General features: G+C 38.8%; 1 protein-coding gene across 6 annotated transcripts in view; it reads left to right on the forward strand.

Moving 5' to 3' along the window:
* The window catches only part of abr (ABR activator of RhoGEF and GTPase), a 488,870-nt gene that overhangs the window by 456,936 nt on the left and 7,395 nt on the right, over window positions 1-24,539 (forward strand). For all 6 annotated transcript variants that reach the window (XM_079870546.1, XM_079870547.1, XM_079870548.1 and 3 more), the window contains 3 exons: window positions 17,732-17,791; window positions 17,905-18,014; window positions 23,504-23,643. In XM_079870546.1, the coding sequence (XP_079726672.1) occupies window positions 17,732-17,791; window positions 17,905-18,014; window positions 23,504-23,643 (310 nt within the window). The remainder of the gene's footprint in view (window positions 1-17,731; window positions 17,792-17,904; window positions 18,015-23,503; window positions 23,644-24,539) is intronic.

The following is a 24,539-nucleotide window of genomic DNA, read 5'->3' on the forward strand; positions in this document are numbered from 1 at the left end:
CAGTACTATGACAAAATAAATAGTTTTATTAGTTGTGAGCTTGCCTTCCTGTTTCATTGTTTTATTTTATTGTCCGCACATACAGAATGAATTTGTGTGAAGTCGGGTACATGAATAACTGACTCAGTATGGATATATACTGTGTGAATGTGAATATGTATATATATATATATATATATATATATATTAGTGGTGGGCCGTTATCGGCGTTAACGTGCTGCGTTAACGCGAGACTCTTATCGCGCGATAAAAAAAATATCGCCGTTAATCTATTCTCAAAGTTGGGTTGGGAGCTGCCTCTATACTACACAAGCTATGATGACGCAACCTACCCGCGGCCGCGAGGTAAACCCGGCTGCAACGCATCATAATTCGTCGTCATCTTAAGTAAACTGCTGAAAGTGAAAGCTTTGGTTTTGAAAGTGAAAGAAAGGTTTGGATTTAAGCCGTCCAACGAGCAGCAGCAAACTATATAGACAGAGTGTGTGGGGTCACAGTTCGGTAAGTTAACACACGACTAATCCGTTCTACCACCTCAAATTCAAAACGAAACATATCACGAATACCAGCGCGCGCGTATTATTCCCAATATATCTTAGTGGTGTAGCACATAATCTCTGTCTGCGCCCGATTTTAAGAATCGTTGTTGTGTTTCTTTTTAACTGAAAAGACATCAGTTAGACAATATTCTAATTTTAAATTGGGGGTTTCATAAGCTCCAAGCCATAATAAACATTAGACCTACTTAAGTCTCTGCAGCTTATTCAAAACGAAATTCAAAATGAAACATATCACGAATACCAGCGCGCGCGTATTATTCCCAATATATCTTAGTGGTGTAGCACATAATCTCTGTCTGCGCCCGATTTTAAGAATCGTTGTTGTGTTTCTTTTTAACTGAAAAGACATCAGTTAGACAATATTCTAATTTTAAATTGGGGGTTTCATAAGCTCCAAGCCATAATAAACATTAGACCTACTTAAGTCTCTGCAGCTTAAAATTAAACATTTTAAAATTCTATGATTTAGTGGATTACAAGGTTACATTGACAATGTATAAAGCATATTATAAAATGCTGCCTGATAAAATTTTGAGTATGTTTGAGAAACGTTATTGTAAGTATGAGTTAAAAGGAACATGTTTGTTTAAAAAACTGAAGGTACGAACAAATATTAGATGCAGAACTATCTCTGTAAAAGGAGTGAATTTATGGAATTGTTTGCATATAGACCTTAAATTAACACAAACAATAAGTGGATTTAAAAGGCTCCTAAGAAAGAAGATGATACTTTCATATAGATAAGTTTCGGGTAATCAATTTCTATGACTTTGTTGATTCAAATGTTTGCAAGAAGAGAATTGAACACTGTTTGACTGTTTGTGAAAATTGAGAGGGATAGGCGTTAATAAGCCTTGAGCTTCAGCCTATACCCTTTGGTTTAATCAAAAGTTATGTATATGATGAGTTGAATATTTGTTATTGTATATTTGTTAGTGATAAACCAAATAAACGAAATTAAATGAAAAATTATAATATATATCGTTATCACAAGAGGCTGCAATGTATATCACAATATGGATTTTAGGCCATATCGCCCATCGCCCAGAAACCCGTTCTCAAAGACTTACTTTTATAGTCATTATTTGGGTAGCACACATATTCTGAATGCCTTCGGCAGAATTCAAATGAGCCATTTTAATCTAGATTAATCTAGATTAATTTCAAAATTAATCTAGATTAATCTAGATTAAAAAAAATAATCTATGCCCACTAGGGTTGCAAAATTATGGGAATTTTCAAAGATGGAAACTTTCCATGGGAATTAATGGGAATTTAAGGGAATTAATAGGAATTTATGGGAATAAACGGGAATAAACAGGGAATTTTCAAAGTTGAGGGTTGGCTCTTCATAGGGAACCTAAATATAGTTGAGGAAAGTATATTTTAGCATAATCTTGACTAAAACAAACAGATGCCATTCAAATACACTTGAATATCCATGCCATTCCTCAATCACATGCACATAGCACACTGCTTACTGCATGGCTATTGAGACCACACCCCCTACTGGCACTGTGCATGCCTCCATCACATGTACAGAAGCCCAAAGCACAAGACTATTGAAGGCACACATTTGACTACAGACTATTGAGCCTGTGGACTAAACAAAGTGAAGTAAGTTTTGATGATATTATGGGGAAATATATTTATTAAATATTTAAATTGCAAATATCACATACAAATGTATTCATCTAGTAGATAGCAAGCTGATAAGTTAGATGCTAAATAAGATAGCATAACTTTATTTACCACATAAGTAGGGCTGGGCGGTATGATGGTATATATCATTACCGCAGAAGAAAATGTCAACCATAACAGATTTTTTTTCCGTGTATACCGTAACATGTAAATAAGTAGGCGTGGTTAACTCGCGTGCAGCGTGCGTGAGACTGAGACACTGATATTTGTCAAAGAAACATGAAGAATGACCAAGAGGATCCACAAAAGGAATTACGTTTTCGAAATTAAGGTGATATTTTCGGGGGGGGGGGGGAAGGCGCAGAAGTCAACTAGAGCAGTGCAGCACACTGAAAGTTTAGAGAGCTCGCAATGGGGCTTACTTGACAACAAGTTCATATATCAATATTCTAACGAATAGAAATAACCTTAAATAATGTATCTATCCGTCTCTTATGTGTACAGTTACTTTCAGAGTGGACGCGCAAGCGGTTGCCGTGGTAATGAATATTTCCAAAATTCCCCAGCTTAACTTCCCATGGAAATTTACCGGAAACTTTCCGGAAATTTACCGGAAATTTTCCGCCCCTTTGCAACCCTAATGCCCACCTCTAATATATATATATATATACAGTGAGGAAAATAAGTATTTGAACACCCTGCTATTTTGCAAGTTCTCCCACTTGGAAATCATGGAGGGGTCTGAAATTGTCATCGTAGGTGCATGTCCACTGTGAGAGACATAATCTACAAAAAAAAAATCCAGAAATCACAATATATGATTTTTTAACTATTTATTTGTATGATACAGCTGCAAATAAGTATTTGAACACCTGTCTATCAGCTAGAATTCTGACCCTCAAAGACCTGTTAGTCTGCCTTTAAAATGTCCACCTCCACTCCATTTATTATCCTAAATTAGATGCACCTGTTTGAGGTCGTTAGCTGCATAAAGACACCTGTCCACCCCATACAATCAGTAAGAATCCAACTACTAACATGGCCAAGACCAAAGAGCTGTCCAAAGACACTAGAGACAAAATTGTACACCTCCACAAGGCTGGAAAGGGCTACGGGGAAATTGCCAAGCAGCTTGGTGAAAAAAGGTCCACTGTTGGAGCAATCATTAGAAAATGGAAGAAGCTAAACATGACTGTCAATCTCCCTCGGACTGGGGCTCCATGCAAGATCTCACTTCGTGGGGTCTCAATGATCCTAAGAAAGGTGAGAAATCAGCCCAGAACTACACGGGAGGAGCTGGTCAATGACCTGAAAAGAGCTGGGACCACCGTTTCCAAGGTTACTGTTGGTAATACACTAAGACGTCATGGTTTGAAATCATGCATGGCACGGAAGGTTCCCCTGCTTAAACCAGCACATGTCAAGGCCTGTCTTAAGTTTGCCAATGACCATTTGGATGATCCAGAGGAGTCATGGGAGAAAGTCATGTGGTCAGATGAGACCAAAATAGAACTTTTTGGTCATAATTCCACTAAACGTGTTTGGAGGAAGAAGAATGATGAGTACCATCCCAAGAACACCATCCCTACTGTGAAGCATGGGGGTGGTAGCATCATACTTTGGGGGTGTTTTTCTGCACATGGGACAGGGCGACTGCACTGTATTAAGGAGAGGATGACCGGGGCCATGTATTGCGAGATTTTGGGGAACAACCTCCTTCCCTCAGTTAGAGCATTGAAGATGGGTCGAGGCTGGGTCTTCCAACATGACAATGACCCGAAGCACACAGCCAGGATAACCAAGGAGTGGCTCTGTAAGAAGCATATCAAGGTTCTGGCGTGGCCTAGCCAGTCTCCAGACCTAAACCCAATAGAGAATCTTTGGAGGGAGCTCAAACTCCGTGTTTCTCAGCGACAGCCCAGAAACCTGACTGATCTAGAGAAGATCTGTGTGGAGGAGTGGGCCAAAATCCCTCCTGCAGTGTGTGCAAACCTGGTGAAAAACTACAGGAAACGTTTGACCTCTGTAATTGCAAACAAAGGCTACTGTACCAAATATTAACATTGATTTTCTCAGGTGTTCAAATACTTATTTGCAGCTGTATCATACAAATAAATAGTTAAAAAATCATACATTGTGATTTCTGGATTTTTTTTTTTTAGATTATGTCTCTCACAGTGGACATGCACCTACGATGACAATTTCAGACCCCTCCATGATTTCTAAGTGAGAGAACTTGCAAAATAGCAGGGTGTTCAAATACTTATTTTCCTCACTGTATCAGTGAGAGACATAATCTAAAAAAAAAAATCCAGAAATCACAATGTATGATTTTTTAACTATTTGGCTTTCTGACCCCTAAGACTCAACTAATCTCTGCAATTCTCCATCTGTGATCCTTGAAGACTCTTTGGCCACTCAAACTTTCATCCTTGCCATGCATTAAGACAGTATAGACACACTTCCTGGCAGATTCGTAACATCTTTAGTTGATTGGAACTTCTTAATTATTGCCCTGATGGTCAAAATGGGGATTTTCAATTCTTTAGCTATTGTCTTACAGCCACTTTCTATTTTGTGATGGTCAACAATCTTTTGCTGCGCATCAGAACTATATTCTGTGGTTTTACTCATTGTGATGGATGATTAAGGGGATTTGGCCTTTGTGTTTCCTCATATTTAAACTCCTGTGAAACACAAAGTCATAGCTGGACAGTTTCATGTTCCTAGTCACCCTGGTGTGCTAAAAAAGGTAAATAGTAATGGGAATATACTTCAGAGATATTTTACTCGTAAAAAATTCTAGGGGTGCCAATAATTGTGGCCAACGTGTTTTGGAGAAAAACATTTATTTCATAATGTGATTTTCCCCCCACTTTCAATTCTTTTACTTCAATGAAAGGTTAGAATTTTGCACATTTTTTGAATGAAAGATCAAAAGGATAAACGATGCAGATTTAATTTTTACAGCCAGTTTTGATCATATTTACCAGGGGTGCCATTAATTGTGGAGGGCACTGTATGTATGTATATATATATATATATATATATATATATATATATATATATATATATATATATATATATATATGTGTATATATAATATATATGCGTGTATATATATATATATATATATATATATATATATATATATATATATATATATATATATATATATATATAGTGTATAAAGTTTTTAAAAGAAGTCTCCTATGCTCACCAAGGCTGCATTTCTTTGATAAACAAATACAGTAAAAATGGTAATATTGTGATATTTATTACATTTTAAAATAACTGTTTTCTGTTTTAATATATGTGACTGGACCACAAAACCAGTCACATGGGTGCATTTTATACATCATCTGAAGGCTGAATGAATAAGCTTTCCATTGATGTATGGTTTGTTAGGATATGACAATATTTGGCCGAGATACAACTATTAGAAAATCTGGAATCTGAGGGTGCCAAAAAATCTAAACATTGAGAAAATCGCCTTTAAAGTTGTCCATTTATGTTCGCGATTGTGCAGCATTCACTCACAAAAATAAATGTTTTATGTGTTTACGGTGGGAAATTTACAAAATATCTTCATGGAACATGATCTTTACTTAAAGGCACACTATGCAGCTTTCCGTTTTTGTCAAATATCGACCCCTAGAGTCGCTGTGGAGTACTTGTATTTAACATTACTGTCGTAAATTCCACTCGCGCAGAGCCGTCTCTGCACTCACGGCCTGATCTCTTCCGCCCTCTATACCGGTACCTGTTCAGTAGGATGGAAGCTGTAATGAGTGGAAATAAGGTGTGGCCCCTTTAAGAGCTGCGCGCGCCCTGTTGAACTGTCGGCAGTCTGTATTGTATGTGCACCTCGAACACCCCAAAGTTTGGCGCTGTAACTCGCCCTGCACCGTTTGTCACAGACCCCTGAGTGAGGTGTCAAATCGACCAGCTCATTGAGGAGAGGTGTGCTATGACTTTTCTAAGCGATCGGGTGTACGATGTTCGTACAGCGGACGAAAAAGCGGCCAAAAAAGTCCCATTGACTTAACATTGGGAGTTCTAAAAAATTTAAATCCCAACTGCCGTTTTCACACACACAGACTCCAAAGGGCCTGACACCCCTGCATCTCTCCCTCTCTCTCTCCCTCAGAGGATTTATATTATCAAGCAACCAATAAGTAATGGCCTAAAATATTCATAGCCACACCCTAGCAACCAGTTACAGCACCCTAGCAACCACTAAGAGCTCCCTAGCAACCACTCTAAACCAATAAATACTTTTTTTTTTTTTTTTTTTTTTTTTTAAAGCAATATCACACTCGTAGCCTTGCGATATCGCTCCATGCTTGTGCCTATTCGGCCATTAGCACAAGGCCGCAGGCCGAGTGCCGTACTGAAGGCACTCATTATTAAAGATTTTAAGAACTCTATAAAAACTCCATAGTAACCATCTTTGACAACTACCAACCACCTAGTAACACCATAGCAACTACCAAAAATACCTTAGCAACCACCCTGAACACCCTAGCAATGTCTAGAAACGCTCTAGTAACCACCAAAATACCCTAGCAACCACCCAGAACACCCTAGCAACTACCCAGAACACCCTAGCAACTGCCTAGCAACCACCCTGAACCCCCTAACAACCACCTAGCAACCACCCAGAACACCCTAGCAACTGCCTAGCAACGTCCTAGCATCCACCCAGAACACCCTAGCAACCGCCTAGCAACCACCAAGAATACCCTAGCAACTGCCTAGCAACCACCCAGAACACCTTAGCAACCACCCAGAACACCCTAGCAACGCCCTAGCAACCACCCACAATACCATAGCAACTGCCTAGCAACGCCCTAGCAACCACCCAGAATATCTTGGAAAAATGCCCAGAACACCATAGCAACCGCCTAGTAAAACCCTAGCAACCGTGCCGAATTTTGCCACTGCAAGCACCACTCACATTTTCTTCAGGAAATGTACATTCTAGTTAAGTTGGCTTGAGAGAGCCAACTTACTGAAATCCTATTTAAACTTATTATTATTCTTCTGTGAAAAACTGTTGACTCTATCTCCTCCTAGAGCTTTAACTCTACATACTCCAAACTCGGCTCAGACCTTCAAACTGTTCTGAAGTTAGTTTTCCTAAAAATGATGATCAAAACTCGGAAAAACTCCCATTGACTTAACATTGGCGGAATGTTTTCATTTTTAAACTCACCAACCGACAGATTTTTATATCTAAACACCTTGAAGACTAAACCAAACTGCCGTTCTATATACTATATTGATACTTTGCAGTCACGTGACTACCACGGATACCTGGCGGGCAACAAACGGGTATTTTCAACGTTGAGTCCTGTAGTTCCAGGACTTTCTAGTAGCTATCAAGTCTGTTAGCGAGCTAGCTGCATAACTATGGACTAGGATTAACTCCAAGGTATAAATTGTGTAAAGCAGACAAGTTTTTTTAAGATAATCGAGCAGTAATAATTCCTCCATAAATAATCTAGCTCTACTGTTGGGTCATCTCTGGTTCTCATTGAAAATCATAGATATCGCAAACCTCAAAACAACCTATCACACACTTCTGTTATTGTTAGCAAAAGACGACAGCTGTTACTGTCTACTGTCTATGGTTACTGTGCGTTCACACCGCCACCGGCGAGAGCGTCAAAGTGCCCGGAAATCATTCATTTTCAATGAATTTTGCCGCTCTCGCCGGCGGCGGTGTGAACGTACAGTTAAGCGGGTCGCACACCGGACGCGCAGCTCAGCGCCGCGCCGCGCCACGTCTAGGACAACTGTCAACTGAAAATCCGATAACATCAGCAATTTTCCGATTTCTGTAAATAAATATAAAACTAAATGTATATTGCAGCACAGGGTTAAGTCCATATGTACATTAACTACGATTTGAGACACATAAATGTAAATTTAATATAAAACTATTTAAATGGCGCTCTGTGGCGCGGCAGGATTTTGAACACGGTCCTGAGCCGTTGCTGGGCGCCGCGGACAGACGGCGAAAGGCGCCGCCGGTGTGTGTACTCTCATAGAGAATAATGTGTTCGAATTTAAAAAACGTGGCGCTGCGTGGCGCGGCGCTGAGCTGCGCGTCCGGTGTGCGACCCGCTTTAGCCTAGCTTAGACTCATAACACAAGCAGCTGACTCGCCGAACCAGCTGGTGAATACTGGTGGTGTTGATTGACAAAACTACAGTAACTTAAATGACACGATTAATTACATGATCATACACCCATTGTATTCAAACAAATGTTGAAATTACCTTTGATGATAATTTGCACAGACGTGTATACTGTGAAGGTTGCTTATCTCATCTGCGGTTAGTGCATCCAATTGCACAACTATCTGGCATGTCGTTTACACCTCAAAACACCAACTTTTGTATAGTAAAACTGGCGACCCTTGATTAGTTTACTGGGTTTCATTGCTGGAGAACGACGTTCTTGCCCGCCAGCCAGTACTTGTGACGTCACGTGCAAAGTATCAATAAGCCACTGAGACTCATTTAAACTAATAAACTCTAAACTCATACACTTATAAACTAATTAACTAAAATTTAATAACTATTTAACTAATAAACTCATGAATTAATAGACTTATGAACTATTAAACTCATAAATTAATAAACTCTGAACTCTAAACTCATTTAAACTTATAAACTCTAAACTCAAAAACTTGTATACTTATAAACTCAATTTATACACTTATAAACTCTAAACTCATAAACTCTGAGTGTGTGTGTCTTAATGAGTGTGTGAGTGAGTTTGTGTGCGTGTGTGTGTGTCTGTGTCTGTGTCTCTATCTTTCTAACTTATTTATCTATCTATCTGTCATAAACTTCAAACTACTGTAAATTACTTTAAACTTCAAACCACTTTAAACTTCTTAAGTTTAAATCTTCCAGCTCCCAAGCAACTCCATAGCAACCAAACTTGAGTACCCTAGCAAGCGTTTTGCAAGACCTATATCTCTGTATCAGAACATCGTATAGAGATGAGGTTTGGCTCTTTTGACTCATGCTAGCAAACAGCACTTCCAACATGCTACACATGCTAGCAGTGAATAGCTACATGCTAATAGCGATTAGTTAAGTGTTAAATCATGCCAAGATCATGCTAAGAACTCTATAAAAACTCCATAGTAACCATTTGTGACAACTACCAACCACCTAGTAACACCATATCAACCGCCCTGAATACCTTAGCAACCGACTAGCAACACCATAGCAACCACCCAGAACACCCTAGCAACCGCCTAGCAACCACTCAGAGCATCCTAGCAACCGCCTAGCAACCACCCAAAACACCCTAGCAACCGCCTAGCAACCACCCAGAACACCCTAGCAACTGCCTAGAAACACCCTAGCAACCACCCAAAATACCTTAGCAACCGCCTAGCAACACCATAGCAACCACCCAAAACACCCTAACAACCACCTAGTAATCACCCAGAACATCCTAGCAACCGCCTAGCAACACCATAGCAACCACCCAGAACACCCTAGCAACCGCCTAGCAACCACCCAGAACATCCTAGCAACCAACCAGAATACCCTAGCAACCACCTAGCAACACCCTAGCAACCAACCAGAACACCCTAGCAACCGGCTAGCAACACCCTAGCAACCACCCAAAATACCATAGCAACCACTTAGCAACACCCTAGCAACCAACCAGAACACCCTAGCAACCGGTTAGCAACACCCTAGCAACCACCCAGAACACCCTAGCAACCGCCTAGCAACCACCCAAAACACCCTAGCAACCAACCAGAATACCCTAGCAACCACCTAGCAACAGCATATCAACCACCCAGAACACCCTAGCAACCGCCTAGCAACCACCTAAAATACCTTAGCAACCGCCTAGCAACACCATAGCAACCACCCAGAACACCCTAGCAACCGCCTAGCAACCACCCAGAACACCCTAGCAACCAACCAGAATACGCTAGCAACCACCTAGCAACAGCATAGCAACCACCCAGAAAACCCTAGCAACCACCCAGAACACCCTAGCAACCACCCAAAATACCTTAGCAACACCATAGCAACCACCCAGAACACCCTAGCAACACCCTAGCAACCACCCAGAACACCCTAGCAAACGCCTAGCAACCACCCAGAACACCCTAGCAACCAACCAGAATACGCCAGCAACCACCTAGCAACAGCATAGCAACCACCTAACAACACCCTAGCAACCGCCTAGCAACACCCTAGCAACCACCCAGAACACCCTAGCAACCGCCTAGCAACCGCCCAGAACACCTTAGCAACCCACTAGAAAACCCCCAACAACTTTTTAACTTTAAACTACTTTAAACTTTAAACTAATTTAAACTTTAAGCTAATTTAAACTTCAAACTAATTTAAACTTTAAACTACTTTAAACTAATTTAAATTTCAAACTACTTTAAACTCCAAACTATTTTAAACTTCTTCAAACTTTCTGTTCCGACTTTCTCAAGCCAACTTAAAGTTTGTCTCGACAAACTTTTTAATCTAGTTTCAGTTTGATGCTCATTCTTATCCTACTTTTGTTTATCAAGTAAAGCTTTGGATGGTAGAACGGATGACAAACAGTTACACAAGTTTGATTGGGGAATAAAGTGCAAGTTGTGAGATGCCAATCACCTCCGTGAGTCTGTCTGGCCTCTGTAATAACTTCATCTGTGAGCTATCCCTATTTCTCCTCCTGACACAACGCGTTACAAAGCGTCGGACATCGAACAGGCACAGATAACCTCTGAAGATGTCTACTAGTCCATCAACAAGAACGATATTTTCCACTTTCTTTGGTCCTCCGACAAAGCTTTCCTAGCTTTCTGCTTCTTTTGTACTGGTTCAGCCATGAAGAAAGTGTCAAGAACTCAATATCTAACGTTAGCCTACCTTTTTCTACGTGTACGTGTGCAGTGCCGTAAGCAATTCGTTACATCGCGAGACCTGATATCACGCGATATTTCCTGACGCTGAGGCCTGCGGCCCGCCGGCCCAAAGCTGCAAGGGTGGTTTTCGGCTCACAGGCGCTTCGGGGGTGCGAGACGACCACCATTCAACCTGAAAAAAGTCATATAACTATTCCAATGACTCCGAAGCTGTTCGGTTAAGGTAAAAAAGTTACTTAGTTCACCTTTAATATCCTAATGATTTTTGGCATAAAAGAAAAATCGATCATTTTGACCCACACAATGTATTGTTGGCTATTGCCACAAATATACCCATGCGACTTGTGATTGGTTTTGTGACCCAGGGTCACATATTTTACATTTGTAATGTATTCCTTTGATGGCAAAGCTGGATTTTCAGCAGCCATTACTGTCACATGATCTTTCAGAAATCATTCTAATATGCTGATTTGGTGTAAAAAAAAATTGCTCTGTGCAGTTCATTGTGAATAGAAGTAGGGAATGGAAGAGAAGAATGGGATGGTGACAGGGTTTTAAACTCTACTTAAGGAATGTGAATTAAATATTTGATTTTACTTTGATCAAACAGAGTTGTGTTATTGCAACTGAGAAGGTAGACTGAGTGTGTTTCTGCAGATATTACCTAAACCAGTGATTCCCAACCCCCGGTCCCCGGACCGGTGCCGGTCCGTGGACCCGTTAGTACCGGGCCTTGAAATATTCCCAGAATAATGTTTCTTTTTTTTTCTTTTTTCTTTTTTTATAATAATAATAATTGTCTTTTTTAAATGCTTTTTAAGTGCTATGACGTCATGTTATTTAATCCAAAACCTAAACAATAAATAGATTAAAATGTGTTTCTTTGAGCGCCTTGCGATTGCTTAGCAACGCGTCCATAGAGAACGCGTCATATCTGAACGGACTGCAAAAAAGCGCGCTGCACCTGAAGTGACAGGGAAGTGGAGAGATGAGCGGGCCGCCATATATTTTTTTCAATGGCTAATTTCATTGTTCAGTTCTGTTAAAAGGAAAGGCGATGACCAACTCGAAAATAGAGAGAGAGAGAGAGAGAGAGAGAGAGAGAGAGAGAGAGAGAGAGAGAGAGAGAGAGAAAAGTCACGCTTCATAAATAAAATACCTCATACATTAGGTATGGATTTACGACAACAGACGATTCCGTGGCGCCAAATCCGTTGTGTGTTATTTGTGGTGAAAAACTGTAAGCTGGTTTTCGTTCATATTTGTGAAGCAGACCTATCAATAAGCAGTTCATGCTCACATTAAAATAGTTTTGTTCTCATTGGTCTGATCTGGTATTTTTTGTTAAAGGTTAAAGCTTAATCTCTAATTTTATACTTTTAAAAATGATTGGCTGAAATCACTAAGTTATGTGTTTGCTATTGTATTCTGAAACTGTCTGACTGTTGAAACTGGCTCTTATTTTCATACAATTAGCCTTTGTTGTCACCTGTTGGTGTGTGAAAACACTAAGTTGCTGTAGAAGTGATTGTCTTTAGTGGTTCTGGAGAGATTTGTCAGGTGAAATGGACTGGTATTTTCATACAATTTGCCATTACTGCCACCTGCTAGTGAGTGAGTGCTGTGTGAGTTGCTTTTGAAGTAGACCTAATTGTATGGCAGAAAAGGGAAACATTTTGTGAACTGGTCTGAAAGTTTAAAAAGATTGGTATATTCATACAAGTAGCCTTTGTTGCCACCTAGTTCATTATATGCAAATAAATGATAGGCTCTTACTGTTTTACACAGTGATATGTTCCAAACGATGCATCTTAAAATTGACAACTGGTCCCTGGAATTTTTTTTATGAATATGCTGGTCCCTGGCACAAAAAAGGTTGGGAACCCCTGACCTAAACTATCTGGTTGATGTATTTAAAGAATTCTCTTTCTATTCTAGAGAGAGCAGCATAATTGGCCAGTGAGGTCAGTAGTTTGCTAAACCATGTGCAGTCTGTCAGTCAAGCAGCCCTTCTCAAAGCTAAAACCAGTGTGTGTGTGTGTGGCTCTACACTGAGGAATAGTATATATACACGTATGTAATCAGAGTAGTGAGGCTTTATTGCAATCTTAACAAGACCTTGTGTGTGCAGCATGCACCTGCTGTATTTGTAACAAATGAACTGATAACATGATCTTCCTCCCTTTGTTCTCTGTAAGGATCCTCCATGCAGAGTCTAGAGAGAGCAGAGAGGAGCCGCTCAGAGAACACTGTGTTCCTGCTCTGTACAGCAGCAGGCTGGCAGTACAGAGGGACAAGGGGTGGGCAGGGGGAGGGACACGCTGAATGAGAAAGAACGAGAGGAAAGAAGAGAACAGAATGGGGATCTGTATCTCCAAAGTTCAGTCTATGCGCTCTATACTAGTTGTTATAATGTTGTTTTTATATTTATTTTTGGTAATACTATGGTTGCTGGATATTCACTACAGTAATATTATGTTTTTGGACATGTACTATGGTATTATGTTCTTTTTATATTTATCTTGATGATACTATGCTTCCTGGACATTTACCATGGTAATGCCATGTTGTTTTGCACATGGATCATGTTGGTACCTTGGATGTTTGCACCTTTGCCATTACCATCATCATTTTAAATAATGTAAATACCATGGTGTTCTCTTCTGATACCATCACTGTACCTACCACAGTACTTTTTTGGGTTACACTTTATTTGAATGTGTTCTTGTTACAGTGTAATTACATAAATAAAAAGTAATATTAATTCAAAACATGTACTTACTGTAGGATTAGGTTTAGGCTTTGGTTTATAGAGAGTTGCTTGTAATTATGCATACTTTAATATTAGTACTATAATAAGTATGTGTAACGTAACAAGAACACTGTTAAATAATGTTTTACCTTTTTTTCTTACCGTAAATTTCTGTAATCACTCCCATATTCAAGATAAATCTCCATGTGGCTGATATTAGAGGGATTGTTCGAGGTTGTGATGGACCAGAACTCCTCAGAAACTCATTGATCAGGAAACATAAACCTCATGTTCATGTCAGCACAGGTCTGTCTTAAATTTAAACCAATTCGGAGCAGAGAAGCTCCCATCTTTGTTTTGTATGTATAATCCCTGAATGATTAAATGAGGACATTGAAGAGACTACTGTCTGGTGTATTATCTTGAAGGTAGTTGCTCCATGCAGAGAGTGATGAGAACAAAAGTTTCCACTCTGACCTTCACCCCACCTCCATCTTGGTATCCAGGCTGGCTTATAGGGAATCAATTGTGTATGCTGTTGAAATAATCCCATAGCATAGATATTCAGCTTGGACTCTTTCATCCAAAAATTTTCCAGAGGAAAGTGAAAAGTGGTGTTGGTGTGGTGATCCCCCGGGACCTTTAGTAAGAGTTTGGAGGAAAGCACTTGGGAAGATAAGGGTAAGCCGTTTAGCTGTATTTAGCTGAAGTTTTTTCTAGACATATCATGGAAAATTTTATTCCATATATGTTTAATAAAGTACTGTAGGAGATGCCAGAAGGTTAGAGAAAGGCTCAAATAAGGTCATGTGTAGCATGTGAATTTGGGTGCTAAGAGGCTACATTCACAGAAGAATACGGCTTTCAGAAATGTTTGGAGTGATAAATATGGTTATGTTCATTAACAGTTCATGAAGCAGAGTGACATCCGCATGTAAGTGAAGTGTTTATCAGTGGGTCAGTGAGATGACTCTCACCTTTTTGTCCTGATATATTAAGTTATTACAAAAATATACTTAAAATGCAGTTCATACAGGGTTTTGAATACACCTCCTCTATGATGAACATGTTTAAATGAAAAAAAAAAAAACATTTTGACATTCTATTGAGGCATACAGTCAAAAAAATGAACTGAAAAAAAAAACCCGCATTCAAATAATGACTTTTTTGAGAATTTTCAAACTTTTGTCCATCAAATCAAACGGATGTAGTGCAGAAATTTACTGAGTAAAATAAATAAATGAGTAACAGGGAATGATATCAGAGAGGATCCATGCAGACCATCATGATTGCGTGTCATGGTCAATATGTCTGAGATAATATGAGATAATTTGAGCTAGCTGTGTCCTCCCTATGTTGCCACTGTTGGTCTCAAGCTATCCATTTATTACCCTGCTAATTTAATTGGTGTATACATGTCATTTTGGTTTAGTAGGATAATAACAAGGCTCCAACATTCCATAAATATCCCATAAGAATCTCATTAAAGCCCTAATATCTGTATATAAACAGCATCAGTAATGATAATTGCCCACTAATTGCATTGAGAGAATTGATTTTAGTGATACAAGCTAATGCAGTTTTATGTGCTTGACAGACTTTATTAGACATTCTCATAAAAAGCTATTCAACCTAAGGCATGTTTTCCTGAAAATTTTGATTTATGGGAGTTTTGTCAGCATTTGTGCTATTTGTGTTCCCTTATGTTCTTACTTCATGTTGGTTGTTAGTGAAGTTTAATTAAATGTAATACGATTTATAACAGTGATCAGTGGTAGAGAACTGGTTTGAGACATGGTCATGACTGTCAGGTTGTTTATTATTGTGACTTTCACTTTTGTGCTTGATTGACAGGTTAGTTTAAGAGTTGGGAGGTTCTTCCCTAAAGAGCTCTTCCCATCATCCATCTTGTCTGTGGCATGTAGCTTGGGAAACGTGTGTGGAAGAGCTGTGTGTGTGTGTGTGTGTGTGTGTGTGTGTGTGTGTGTGTGTGTGTGTGTGTGTGTGTGTGTGTGTGTGTGTGTGTGTGTGTGTGTGTGTGTGTGTGTGTGTGTGTGTGTGAGAGAGAGAGAGAGAGAGAGAGAGAGAGAGAGAGTGTGAGAGTGTGACTAAGTTTCTTCTCAGAGAATTGTTTGTTAATGGAAACAGCACAGATTTTGCCCAGAGTAGTTCTCCTTATAATAATTCACAGGACAATAAAGCACCTAAATATCGTAGTGTGAGTTCTTGTGCATTATGCGTAATAGTAAACACACTCTGGAATATGACATTAATGGCTTAATCTCGTAATATAACCTTTTTTTACTGTTACAAGTTTATTGCGGTATTGACTCTTATTTCTTGCTTTGTTGATTCATATTGTGTTTATAGTGCTGTGTTACTGTGAAGACCGTGTTCATTATAGAGTGTTCAGGTTTGTTTCATCCATGCTGGACTCTTATTCAGCAGTGTAGTAGAGTTAACTTTATCACATTTACGGTCTGGATATATTATAACTAGGGGAAAAACTACTGTCCAGGTTTTTTTTATATAGTAAGGACTGCCTGGGAATTTTTAGATGATTTTTCTTTATCAAAAAAACAAACAAAAAAAACCTTAAAGAAAGAGAGAGAGGAAATAGATTAGGAAAAAGTAAGGCTCTGTTGTAGGTTTAAAATGGTTGCCTGAAGAGTATGGGTATAGAAACAGACTACTTCTAAATGCAACTACAAGGCATGAAGATACTAAGTTATTATAAACATTAACATCATGATTTTCTGGAAAGCTGCTTTGAAACAATGTGTATTGTGTAAAGTGCTATACAAATAAATACATTTTAAATTTGACAGTGCAGATGTTTACTGATATATCGCTTAAAAATGTGTAAACCTGAAATACCCTCATTCCCTGATAAACCACATTTGTCCTGAAAGACTAAAAACTGGGGCTGTCTGAGCCTTGGGACAGTTTCCCTTAGGAGGCGATTTATTGGTATTCATTGTTAAAATATTTTTCTGATTTCTTTCACCGACCTTAAAGGGATAGTCCACCAAAAAATGAAAACACTTTCATCATTTACTCACCTTCACCTTACTCATGTCATTCAAAACCTGAATGGATTTCTTTCTTATGATGAACACAAAAGAAGACCGTCCTTCGGATGAGACGTTAAACTGAGGTCCTGACTCTCTGTGGTCACAAAAAATCCCAGGATGTCTTTCGAAAGAGTAGGGGTGTAACCCCGGCATCCTGGCCAAATTTGCCCAGTGGCCTCTGTCCAATCATGGCCTACTAATCATCCCCATATATATATATATATATATATATATATATATATATATATATATATATATATATATATATATATACTCATTGGCTTCATCACTCTGTCTGCTCTCCACCAATAAGCTGGTGTGTGGTGGGCGTTCTGGCGCAGTATGGCTGCCGTCGCTATGGTGCAGGTGGATGCTGCACATTGGTGGTTCAGGATATTCCCCCTTCTATGTAAAGTGCTTTGAGTGCCGAGAAAAGCACTATATAATGTAATGAATTATTATTATTATTATTATTATTATTATTAATATTATTATTATTATTATTATTATTATTATTAATGAGAACCAAAACTGTTTGGTTACCAACAATCTTCAAAAATAACTTATTTTTCTCTTTTTCTTTTTTTAATGACAAAGTCATACAGGTGTGGAACAACATGAGGGTGAATAAATGATGAAAATATTTTCATTTTTGGGTGGACTATGCATTTAATTTAATAATCCATCAGCACTCATGGTCCGCTCTGGTCTCTTACAAAATTGCATCATACATTTTTGGTGCTTAATGATGAAGCAATCCTCACTCTCATTTCTCTTTGTCTCTTTACAGCTGGACCCACAGACCGTGCAGTCCAAAAACTGGCATATGGACGTCATAGAAATGAATGGGGTACTAATATATTTCTCATTAAACATACAGTATTGATACTTTTTGCATTATTGCATTACACATAGTTTCCTGTGACTTATGTGGGATTTATCTCATTACTCATTCATTCTTAGATTAAAGTGGAGTTTTCCATGAAGTTTACAAGTCGGGACTTAAGTTTGAAGCGGACACCATCAAAGAAACAGAGTGGTGTGTTTGGGGTCAAAATCAGCGTGGTAACAAAGTGAGTGAAATGCCAAGCCTTAAGGTGATGATACATGTTGTCAATGGCAATGTTGCCGTCAACAGGTAACCAGGTGAGACAACAGGGCCCATGACCGAGCTAAAGTATCCAGATAGAAAATGTATTGCCCAAACTCAATGGGAAAGTGCCAAAGTAACAATTTTCCTGGCAACATTGCTCAAAAAAGCTGTATCATCACCTTTAAAGTTGGAATGAAATGAAAATTCACTGTTTTATAGATGAATAGTGTTGATCTCATTGTGAATGATTTGTCTGTACATTTGTTTTATTTTTTTACCTCATAATGGACCTTTCTATGAAAATGACAGACTTCTCTTTGGTGACGTAAGCAGGACTTCTCCAATTATTAGTGCACTTAAACTTCAACCCTGCGAGATCTGACTTCATTTTTGTAGAGACCCGTATTTCAAAATACAATCAACAACAGATAGATAGAACCAAGACCCACCCTGCCGGGGTTTTTTTTGTTGTTGTTTTTGTTTTTTTGATAATCCGTAACGCTCGGATGCATGTCACAATTTGGACAAAAAAAGATTTGTTTTTACTTCAGTTTAATCGCAACTTTAAACATATACTACATAAAAGTAAAAAATGACATAAAAAAGGCAGAAGTGGCTTTTTATGATACAGTAGTTTAGCCTTACTGAACTGCAGGCATACTGGCCATCGGGAGCACCAAAACTTTCCCGGTGGGCCGGTCGAGTAGTGGGCCCATCGCCAAAGCGAGGGAGATATCCTCCATATTAGGTGCTGTTTGTAAAGTGCCCCTATTATGCTATTTTAGAGGCTCCTAATTTTGTTTTGGAGGTCTCCTACACCAGTTTTACATGCATCAAAGGTCAAAAAAACATTTTCTTTTACTCATAATATACATTGCATATCACCACATTTTTCAGTGATTCTCAGACGACACGATGGATGAATCAATCTCTCTAATCCCTCCTTTTCACAAGCTGCTCTGATTGGCCAGATGGCCCAGTCTGTAGTGATTGGTCTACTGCATACAGCATATTTCGGAAGCTAAAACGTCCATTACCATAATTAAACTTAAGCTCCGTCCTGAGGCTTCCTAAAGCTCACTGATTGTACACACTGTAAAGACAATAACGATGACGTTGATTTTATCATATCAATCTAAGCATAAGTCTAATGATGAAACATTTGTTTATGTTAGTTATTTAACTCGAACCTCACCATCGCAAGGACGACTTCCTCAACTGTAATTCCTCATTATCAGCATTAACAAGTGCATGTCTATCAACAAACCGACGTGTATATTTCTAATTTATTGAGGTGCACATGCAGGAACTGTATCAATAACAGTGCATACGTTAGCCGAGCACTAACGTGAATGACTGATGTAATAAACGTTTGTAAAATTAATTTTATCTTTATCTTTACTCAAAGTTGTAAGAACGACAGACAATCTGCATTAATCTGCACATTTTTAGGTAATAGTGGCCCACAGCTGATTAGCAGAAGTATTTCAGTAAGACAGTAATAACGTGAGTTAGCTGGTTAGTCGGAAACTTACACAATATAAAACACAAAACTACGTATCAAGAACACCCGGTAGAAAATATATAAATCAATAATTATTCATACTTACAGGTTGTGATTCTGAGGAGCAAGCTGGTCCGAATAAACTGGGTACTGTTGAGCTACTGTTTTGAACTCTGAGATTTGAGAAGTCGTCGTCAGTAAAATGACGTTTGAGGGCTGGTCAAGTTGTTCGTGGGCAGACAACACATGTGGGCATTATGCAAATGTATTTTCTAGTGACGTAGAACTGTCACGCATTGGGATTCTAAATATAAATGACTCATTAAGGTGGTTCAGAGTCAATACTTTCTTTTGGGAGACAATGGGCCCTATCATACACCCGGCGCAATGCAGCGCGAGGTGTGATGCAAGTGTGCTTTGCTAGTTTCAGCCTGACGCAGTTATCATTTTCACGTCCTGCGCCACTTGACAGTGCCGTCCTGGTCTGAAAATGAGGTGTGTTCAGGCGCATTGTTGGCTCGTTGCTACTTTGAGGCAACTGAAATAGACTGTGCAAAAAAATATTTTTTTGTTATTTAAAGAGCGCGTTAGTAATGTGCGCCTATAGGCGGGTCCACAACGTGCGTACACTCTGCTTATTACACACACACAGGGACAGCAGCACACAAACATGCCAAATATTAAAAGGATTACAATGGAAAAGATTAATATTGTGTACATAAAGATATGGTGGAATCCGGCTTGTCCCGTAGATGGTTTGCTTACACGCTTTAACCTTGCGCACGAGCAGATCCATTTGCGCTCTGGAGACACGTTCAGTCTTTCCGCTTGCAAATTCAGTCATGTAAATAGCAATCCACCATGGCGCGAGCGCAACTGGCTTTTAAAGGGAATGGGAGATGAGACTCTGGTTGGTTTATTTCATGTTACACCCAAAACACACACCTTACTCATTTAGAGAATAGAGACAACCCTTTTAGACCATGTGCAGCGCGCAGACAGTTTTTCCCGTCATTAAACTAGCAAAAGTGGATTTGGACATGCCCTAAGTGCACTTGTGCCCTGCGCTTTAGACCATGCGCTTAGATCGTTAAAATAGGGCCCAATAACTTCATTTGTCGTGCACTTTCGACTTTACAACTTTGCAGAACGTTTACATTCACAGACAGCTATATTACACACTGCATGAAAGGGAGTATTCAAAAAAACATAATGGGGCACTTTAAATTACAGTGCATACGAAACTGTAAAAAGCAAATATTCCAATAGTGTGACGAAGTGGCACTACCTGATGCAAAAGTGTGACGAATCGGCGCTTCAAACCTGAATGAATTCCTTTCTTCTGTGAAGCATAAATGAAGATAATTTGAGGATTGTTTGTTTGTTTGTTTGTTTGTTTGTTTGTTTACAACATTCTTCAAAATATTTTCTTTTGTGTTTCACAGAAGAAAGTAAGTCATACAGGTTTGGAATGACATGAGGGAGAGTAAATGATGACAGAATTTAATAGCAGTAAATTAGCTTCATCGTAGCTCAAAATCAATGTTTTACAGTCAAGTTAATTTCTCTGTGACAAAAATGCAATATTAAGTTTGTTAACTGCATTTACCATGTATTCAATAATATATATCATTATTTGTTTCTGTTCTTTTTTATTTATTCATTTACAGTGTTGTGCAAGTTACTTCCAAACTGTAATACATTATACATTACTTGTTACTGTTATTTAAAATTAATTATTTACCTTACAATATTACTGTCTCAGAATTGCAATGCGTTACATTACTCCTGTATTACTTTTGAGTTACTTTCACCAAAATAACTACAGAAGTAGAACTTAACATTCTAAAATGACTAGGGCTGTAACGATATGCGATATAAAAACCGTAATCGCGACACTCAGATCCACAAACCTGTGTCGCGGTGTGAGAAGGTAGAATCATGACACGTCCCTTCCAACCCCCAGAGTTATCCTTCCCATCCAGATCCAATGCTACCACATCTTTAAATTACTATTAGTATTATTTGAAGTTAACATTTTAAAATACGTAGACCTACACCACAAAACTAGTTGAAGATACATTATTTCAAATTGGGCAATTCCAGCGTTATGGACGTGACATTTGCAGTAAAAACTTGAAGTATAAATTCTCAGAAAATGCATTTAATACCAATAGGTCTATATTGAAACGTCTGTTTACCATAGGCTACTCCCTTAATAAAGGAGTCCAGACATATCTTCCAAAAATATCAGTCTACACATGCGTTTTATATTTAATATGAGGGAAATAGACATGCATGCATGCATGACACAAAAAAAACTTTAACTTTTAGGTAGCAAAATATTTTTTAGTAATTCTGTGAATTACACAAAGCAAACCAAAAGTAATACTACCCACCGGATGAAGAAGGGTTGGCTCTCCACAGAACATAATATATTCATTTTATTTTATTTTTCGCGTTCGCATTTATGAGGAAAAAACAATGTTACTGACGTGACAGTTCTCCATTACGGACGTGAGTGCTATGAAAGCGACACTAAAAGACTGCTTTAAAACTTTCACAGAGAACTCAAACAGAAAGCACAAAGCCTTTCTTTAAAGTGAATTTCGTTTTGTATTAATTGTATCTTAATTTTAATCAATGTTTTATCAACCATTTGCCTGGATTTAATAAATAAGAAGTAAATATATTAGACAAGAGATAATCAGGGCACGGAGGTGCCGGCGCATGAACTGGAGCTTGTCTCATAAATGAACCAAAACTCAGAGCCTACTTGCCTCACAGACATGTCTACTTTTAAACAGAACAATTCAAAACGAAAGAAAACAGACTGCTCTCTGCTTATGTAATCCGTATGAAATGTGCATTTCTCTCTGGCGCATTCACTACTGCGAAGATCGTGAGTCAGCATCGTCAACTTCATCTTTGCAGCCGACACTGACACAGAAAACACTTGTTTATTAATAAACAATTACAATGTCTCCTTGTTATATTTGACATATTCATAATCATAACTTTTGCCGGTTCTTTGTGACAGCTTTTAGGTGCTTTTATTGGCAGCGCCACCCTTACATTTTACATGAACGCATCACCACCGCATCAAAAACATGATTGCGTGATGAAAACATGATGAAAAACACCACCTAAACATAGACTAACTGGTTAGAAAGAAAACACAGAACAAACAGAGTAATGCGCATACGTCCATCTCGCAAATGGTTTTCTTCTACCATATTCTCCCATTAGCCGCTTTTCCACTGGCCAGCGCGAGCACAGAGACCGAAATCATGCCTCACAGCACTCCTGCAAAACCTGCCCTAAACACACCTTTACTGGACTATGTCACACAATACAAAGGTACACCAGCAAGAGGGAGATGAATGAAATAAATCGCCATACAAATATATCAGAAGCTGTCATTTAGTCTTTATTTACAAACTTGGACACCACACACGGCTATTGACTGACCACGAACAGGTAGCCTAATAACTTACTTGCATTTTTCATTCGTTAATGTCTCGCGGTCTTGCTGTTTTTTTCCCCCGGTTTTTTTTTTTTAACAATTACATTTTGGGCTAAAAGTGTGTTGTAACGCAAGCGTTACTGAACATGTACCGAGTAAAATATTACTGAAAATTGATTAGTAATACCTTACACTACTGTGTTACAGCAAAAAGTAATATGTTACTGTAATGCATTACTTTTGTAACGCGTTACTCCCAACACTGTTCATTTATTTACTCCAATTTAAGGCCCTATAACCCAGCAAAACATTCACATGGTAAATTGTGGGCCAGATGGGCTGGATTTTTCCAGGGCTGAATTTTATCCCCAGTCCAGCCCTGCTGAACAGCAATATTTGGCATATGGATGTCATTCATAAAAAAGCCTGCACAGTTGTTCTCTGTATGTTTAGATTGTTTACATCATGTACATTGATTTTGCCTGTTGTTGTTCCACAGGCGCGAACGATCCAAGGTGCCTTACATTGTGCGGCAGTGCATTGAGGAGGTGGAGAAGAGAGGTATTGATGAAGTTGGCATTTACAGGATCTCTGGAGTGGCCACAGACATCCAGGCACTCAAAGCTGCATTTGATGCCAGTAAGAGACTCTTAGCCAATCACACTTCACACGTTCAAACTAGGATATGACAACTACTATATATGCAGAAGTACAAAATGATCTAGTTTTTAATGTTGTTTATATGTCTATGGGGTGTTTTCAAGGTACATATTTTACATTCTTATCAGTTCTCAGTTCTTGCTTTCCCTGGGAATCGAACCCATGACTTTGGAGTTGCAAGCGCCTGTTTGAGCTACAGGAAAGCAGCATGTGTAAGCACAAACCACGTGCAAATTAATCAGTCAACACCATTGCTGTGTACTTTCTTCTTAAGACTGCAGTTTACCAAAGACAGTCTCAAAGACAGCCTCATACCGTCACAAACGTTACCAATCCCGTCAACATGCGGGGCGGGCTTTAGCATCATTAACTATGCTGCGAAGCAGGGTGGTCTCAAGAGAAGCCAGATTCTCCAGGTACATTTGACAATATAGCGGGTGAATTGTATGTATATAATCTATATTACGATGTTATGATGAACTATATATTTAAAGTTGTTCAAAGCGTTTCTTAGGATGTTGATTTTTAGAATGCAGCTGTCTGACACTGAGATGGCGAATGGGAATATGGTTTGTGTAAAATTAGCAACACATTATTAACTGTTTGTTAATGTAGTCAAGCCAAATGCTAATCATATCAATTAACGTTATGTGTCCGACGTTATAGAGAGCGATACATAAAATGCAATAATTCTTCCACTTCTTCTGAATCAGTTTCTGGTTCAAACATATATGGCTGAATTAAACCAGTATTTCCACTTGCTATTGTGTAGAGTTTACTACAGTAAATATGACCGAGTGAATCAGGTATTCTGAGCTTGTGTGATTAAGTGAAGGCGGGGACTAATATGCATATTCGTGGATCCATGTATACTA

Source organism: Squalius cephalus (genome assembly GCF_949319135.1).
Source record: "Squalius cephalus genome assembly, chromosome: 5".
Classification (NCBI taxonomy): domain Eukaryota; kingdom Metazoa; phylum Chordata; class Actinopteri; order Cypriniformes; family Leuciscidae; genus Squalius; species Squalius cephalus.